The following is a 6203-nucleotide window of genomic DNA, read 5'->3' on the forward strand; positions in this document are numbered from 1 at the left end:
AATGATGTTGGAATGGAACGGAAGGTATCCTAAAAAAGAGGCTTCAAAATAAAAAGCTCTCAAAGTCTCAACTCATTGAAATCATTGTCATCGTATAAACTATACACAATGCATGCGTAATTCCGGGGCTTCTACCTACTTACCCGACTTTTTACATGTTTATTATTATTATTACTGTGGGGGACTTTCCTTGCAATCACAGTTCTAGATAGAGTAAATAAACAGATATGAGACTATTCATCTTTTATATATATATATATATATATATATATATATATATTATGTCAAAATATTTCCGAATAAGTTTAATAAATAATAAAAGTAACATCGAGAGAGTTTAAGTTATTATAAATGTGAGTTGTGATTTATGTGGGGGAAAAAGTAACATACATATAAGTAAACATTATATAGCAAGATAAGGAGAAAAGCTAATACAAGACATTGCGGCATCAATGTATCAAGAACATTGTGTTGGAAATGTACTAAAAAAAACAATGAGAAGAAGGATGACAACTAGTGGATGGATCACAATATCATGCATGTAAATGAGTGAAAGCAGAAAAATAAAAATAAAATGAAATTCTACCCTATTTAAAACTGTAAAGGATAAATTTAATAAATATTTTGGGAGTTAGAAGAAAATAAAATACAAAATATTAAAAGCTAAAATAATGTATAAGAAAAGGGCACTACAAACTATACAAATATATATATATATATATATATATATATATATATATATATATATATCAAATACTAATATAATCGAACAACTTTTTAACTACTGAAACAACTAACGAAACGTACAGTATAAATAATGTTAAAATATGTAAAAAATATTGTACTTATTAACTTTTGTTTCGCCATAGAAATAAAATTCCAATTTCCACTATTGCTAGATGATCACAAAAAATAGGGGGTTGAAACAACATCAATAATGCAGATTTTCCAGTGATGAAAGCGGTAATAAGATAGTGCTGATCTGTAATTTTTTAATCAATAGAGTAAATTTTAAGCAATCAAAATAAAAATATGAGCTACCAAAATAAATAAATACACAATTATTGTGGATACCGAATCAAAAAACTATATTAAAAACGTATATCAAATTCAAAAGGTTTAAAATAGGAATAGACATTATCGATAATCTAGAAACCTCCGTTTCAGCTGCCTTTAAATATTCTTTGAATTCATTCTATAATCCTTTGTTTTAATATAAGTCGTTGGGTCTTCCTTCTTAATTAATTTGATGTTATTAGTTTGATTTTTCGTTAACTATTCGTAGAAGGAAAAACAACTTTATTTAAGTAACATGTCTAAAAAAAAAAAAACAGGAGAACAGAAAATTAATTAGGAGATATATGAGATTGACTGATAAAAAAAATTGAGTTCAAATCTTTTCACTACAAAAACAAAACAAATAATTATTTCATTCGTTTCATTATAACGTAAGAGAACAAAATTATTTTAAAATATTAATTATTTTTTAATTATATTCCTCTTATAATATTAATCATATCCAACAAAACTTATAAATAAATTAATGATAATATAAAATTAATTTAAAAATTTATTAGTCTTATTTGTTTTAATCTGTGTTTGTAATACACATTAAGATAATTGTTATTTTGTGACGAAATAATAAATATTAATAACATTTATTTATTGGTAAAAAAAGTTCTTAATATTAAAAAATACAGTACGTCCGAATAAAACATGGGATATTGGAAGAGAGTGGGCACATGACATTACTGACTGGTTGCCGCGACCTTTATGGGACGATTTGTTCAGGGAGACCAAGTGGGTACATTAAACTTCTCTATATCAGAATTATGTTGAGTATTATTATTATTATTATTATTAAAATACCAATAAATTTTATCTTTGAATAAAACCTCAAATAAATTTTCTTATTTTATATAGATTTAACGAGACATTGGAGTCCGGACATGAGAGAGAGAGAGAGATGAGGGAGGTGTAAGAAACTGGAAGGAGTAGGTGTTGTTGGCATTCTGACCTAAAGCTTGTGTCTTTCTGCTTCGTTTGTATCTTCTGCTGCGTAAAGAGGATCCCTTTCTGATTCTTCCGTAAATTTCGTCTCTGAAACTAGGGCTAATACTTCATCTACCGATCTCTATATTCTGGGTATGTTGTCTCCCAAATCCAAAGTGTACTCACTCTCTCTTCTTTTTTTCATTCAAACAATCTGTGGAGGGTTTCTTCTAATCTGGGTCTTTTCTTTTTATTCTACTTGGTCTCTGTTGAAAATGCTGGGGGCGAAACTCATGGGTTTTCAGTTTTTCCAAGTTCTTGGAAGGAAAATGGTGGGTGTAGAAAAATTGAGTTATTTTGCTTCCAGTTTCTGTGGGAGCCAAATCTTAAAGGAGATTGTGGGATTTGAAATTTTGAAGACTTGTCTTCTAACTCTCTTTTTTGTGCTATGCAGATGAAGGTTTGCTTTTGATCCGGCTTGGGAGTTTTGATCGACTTGATTTTAACTCCAACTTTTAAGAGTTAGTAGTCTCTCTTCTGGTCCTTGGTGTTCGCAATAATAGCCAAAGGAAAAAGAAATTTGAAAGCTTTCTATTTCTGTACCTGCTAAATTGGCCAGTGAATTGGTGATGATAGCTTTTCCATATTTATAGCAATTAATTAGTTTTTGCGTGCCTATTAACGATTTCCATATAAATTTCAAATATGATCTATAGAATAACTAAATGATGGCATTTTTAATTGGTTGATACTAAATGATGGCATTTTTGCTTCTGAAATTGCTACCATCTCATCATGATAATGCTATTTTGAGCCACCCTTTTCGATGATGAGTGATGACCAAATATCTAGTCTTTGACACACACGTTCCTTCTGGCATTTCACTATCTGTAATTGTTGTAAATACCTCTTGCATTTAATTCATGGCCATGGATGCTTAAACACTGATTGATGTATTGGATGGTGTCTATTTTGGATCAGAGTCTTTAGAGAGTATTTTGGGTGGAAAGATGAGGAATAATAACTGTAACTTTGCTGAATGGCAGCCATATGCTCACAGTGGTTGAATATAGTACGTCAGAAGTTCACACAAGATATATATATAATTATTATTGGGTACCACCTGCAGAATGTCATTCCGCAGCATAGTTCGTGATGTAAGGGATAGTTTCGGGAGCTTATCTAGGCGTAGTTTTGATGTCAGACTTACTGGGCATCATAGAGGAAAATCTCAAGGATCAGTGCAGGATTTGCATGACCAGCCTCTAGTAATTCAAAATAGCCGCTGGGCTAGCTTACCCCCAGAATTACTATTTGATATCATTAGACGGCTAGAGGAGAGTGAGAATACATGGCCTGCTCGAAAGCATGTTGTTGCATGTGCTGCAGTTTGCCAGTCTTGGAGGAATATGTGCAAGGACATCGTTAAGAGCCCAGAGTTTTGTGGCAAACTTACATTCCCTGTGTCCTTGAAGCAGGTTAGGTTCATTACTTTTTCATAGCAGATTGCTTCACTTTTATTAACCAAACTATTACATTTATGTGGTGATAACAATGATAGTTGATGTTATGGGTTGAAGCAACACCCTGATTGTTTGCTCCTTTCGCTTTTCAGCCTGGGCCACGGGATGGAATCATTCAATGTTTTATCAAAAGAGATAAATCTAATTTAACATACCACCTATTCCTTTGTCTCAGCCCTGGTAAGCTTTCTATTTATACATTTAGTTATCACTTGGTTTTGTATGGCTTATTGATCTTGGCATGCTATGAAAGCACATGAATTTTTGTGCAAACGCTGATTCTGTCTGCATGTGTGTAGATCTTTGCATGGATATGATTTGAGATCTATATGGGATGGCACTTGTAATACTGTAATTTACACTTGAAGCAATTACTATTGGGTCTTGGCTGAGCACAAAAAAAAAAAAAACTATTGGGTCTTGTGGGAAAATTTTGGAAATGGGTTTTATGGGTCAAGTTTCCATTCATAGAGCATGAAAATCAGTTAGTTGACTACTTGACTTAGTTTTATAATGGTTGGTTCTGTGTGTTTATTTATTTCCCTTATGATTGATGATTGATTTAAGAAGAAAGGAACATCTTGTTTGATAGCCATTTAGTTGGGAGCAAACCTTGTTTTTGTCGTGTTATATATGAATTATCATGGCTACCTTCCTCATAAGTTATTTTTAGATGTTGCTTAATTCTATTATTTAGTGTGTATAAGTCATTCCCATCTTACCAATTGCTGCCTTGGAAGGGCCTAATCTGCCTGTATATTATGTGGCAGATGGGACTCAATCAGAGTCTGATATTTACTGCCATATTCTAGTGCATACAGAGCTCATTTAATTTTCTTTTCCATTTATTTTTTAATTTACTTTGAGTTTTGCAGCTTTGTTAGTTGAAAATGGAAAATTCCTCCTTTCTGCTAAGAGGACAAGGAGAACAACTTACACAGAGTACGTTATTTCCATGGATGCTGACAACATCTCTAGATCCAGTAACACTTACATTGGAAAGCTGAGGTGAGTTTACTGCCTGCAAGTGTTAACATCCTCTGATTACTTTATCTTTGACTTTATTGATGAAACTCCTTTTTGTTTCTTCTTAAAAAACTTAAAATATCATTTAAAATTTAGAGTAGGTGAGTGCATTCTAACTCCCTGAAGTATAACGGCAGAATTCACTGTCAATTTCAGTTGGTGAGAGATGTAAGCATGTTGACCTTGATATATTTTTGACATACAAAATTCGATGAAAAGAATTGTAACCATTATTAGCGAAAAGAAGATCGTACTTTTTTAAATATCTATTCAAAGCAATAGTTTAGATTCTTATTCCATCATTAATTTTCCACTTATGCCTTGTAGATTTATCCTATTTTGCTTTTCAAGGCTTCAAGCCTATTTACATGGTATTTTATTTTTATGTTCTGTTTTATATATCCTTATCTTCTCACTTATGAGATTTTCTTTGACATCCATTCACCAGATCAAATTTTCTTGGTACAAGATTCATTATATGCGATACACAGCCTCCATACTCTTCTGCCCATATATGCCCTCCTATGACTGGGAAGACGAGCCGTAGATTTTATTCCAAAAAGGTCTCGCCTAAGGTCCCATCTGGGAGTTACAACATAGCTCAGGTAACATATGAATTAAATGTGCTTGGAACTCGAGGCCCAAGAAAGATGCACTGCGTTATGCATTCAATACCAGCTTCAGCACTTGATGCAGGCGGCACTGTTCCTGGCCAGCCAGAGCTTCTTCCTCGTCCCTTGGAGGACTCGTTTCGGAGCATCTCGTTTTCAAAGTCTCTAGATCGTTCGATTGAGTTCAGCAGTTCACGATTTTCTGAGATTGGGGAATCTATCATCGAGGATGATGATGGCAAGATGAGACCCTTGGTTCTGAAAAACAAGCCTCCAAGATGGCACGAACAGTTACAATGTTGGTGCCTTAATTTCCGTGGACGAGTAACAGTTGCGTCTGTTAAAAACTTTCAGTTGATTGCTGCCACCCAACCACCCGCTGGTGCACCTACACCATCTCAACCAGCTCCACCGGAGCATGATAAAATCATTCTTCAATTTGGCAAAGTTGGTAAAGACATGTTCACCATGGATTATCGGTACCCTTTATCTGCATTCCAAGCTTTTGCAATATGCTTGAGCAGCTTTGACACCAAATTGGCTTGTGAATAAAGATAAATCATGAAGCTAAAGGGTTTTAAGTGAGCTAATGAAACAGTTATGATGATGGTATCTTTCCCGTTGTTTATCTTTCTTTTTCTATTTTCATTACCAGTATCATGGGAATAGGCAATTGTTGTTACTCAGCTTCTGTATGATTAAATTGTAACCGTAGTTCATCTCTGATGTAATAGGATTTTGGAGCATTTTTAACATACAATGTTGCTATGTTTCTTTCTCAGTTGATTCCACCAACAAACCATCATTTAACATATATTTTAGGCTATGCTGCCGTCTACATTGTCTGGTGCATGTTTGGTAATTGAGAGGTACATATAATCTGTCACATGATGCTGTATGTGCTTGTACCTAGTATGGTGGGCACTGAATAGATTGATCATAAGAGTTGTTTGAGAATCAGGAAAATAATGGTGCTTAAGAATTATGAACTGAAGCTGGGCATGGCTTGTCTGGGTGTTGGACCCATGCCAATAGTGATATTTCACTTGTT

The 6203-nt window shown here is 33.7% G+C and overlaps 1 protein-coding gene across 7 annotated transcripts; it reads left to right on the forward strand.

The window, feature by feature from the left end:
- Window positions 1-1782: 1782 nt before the first annotated feature.
- LOC114422221 (tubby-like F-box protein 8) lies at window positions 1783-5990 on the forward strand. Of its 7 annotated transcripts, none has more exons than XM_028388456.1 (8): window positions 1783-1800; window positions 1924-2145; window positions 2298-2324; window positions 2447-2513; window positions 2974-3470; window positions 3608-3695; window positions 4391-4523; window positions 4990-5990. In XM_028388456.1, the coding sequence occupies exons 5-8, from the start codon at window positions 3123-3125 to the stop codon at window positions 5702-5704; spliced, it is 1284 nt and encodes a 427-aa protein (XP_028244257.1). In that variant the 5' UTR covers window positions 1783-1800; window positions 1924-2145; window positions 2298-2324; window positions 2447-2513; window positions 2974-3122; the 3' UTR covers window positions 5705-5990. The 7 variants fall into 7 exon arrangements, with proteins under 7 accessions (XP_028244257.1, XP_028244255.1, XP_028244256.1 ...); XM_028388454.1 differs by having other exon boundaries at window positions 3039-3470; XM_028388455.1 differs by having other exon boundaries at window positions 3122-3470.
- The last annotated feature ends 213 nt before the right edge of the window (window positions 5991-6203 follow it).

Source organism: Glycine soja, chromosome 8, assembly GCF_004193775.1.
Source record: "Glycine soja cultivar W05 chromosome 8, ASM419377v2, whole genome shotgun sequence".
Lineage (NCBI taxonomy): Eukaryota > Viridiplantae > Streptophyta > Magnoliopsida > Fabales > Fabaceae > Glycine > Glycine soja.

Coding starts and splice junctions, on each gene's coding strand:
- LOC114422221 (XM_028388456.1), top strand. CDS start 3,123: ATGTCATTCCGCAGCATAGTTCGTGATGTAAGGGATAGTTTCGGGAGC. Junction 3,471..3,607: donor TCCCTGTGTCCTTGAAGCAG/GTTAGGTTCATT, acceptor TTCGCTTTTCAG/CCTGGGCCACGGGATGGAAT. Junction 3,696..4,390: donor ATTCCTTTGTCTCAGCCCTG/GTAAGCTTTCTA, acceptor TGAGTTTTGCAG/CTTTGTTAGTTGAAAATGGA.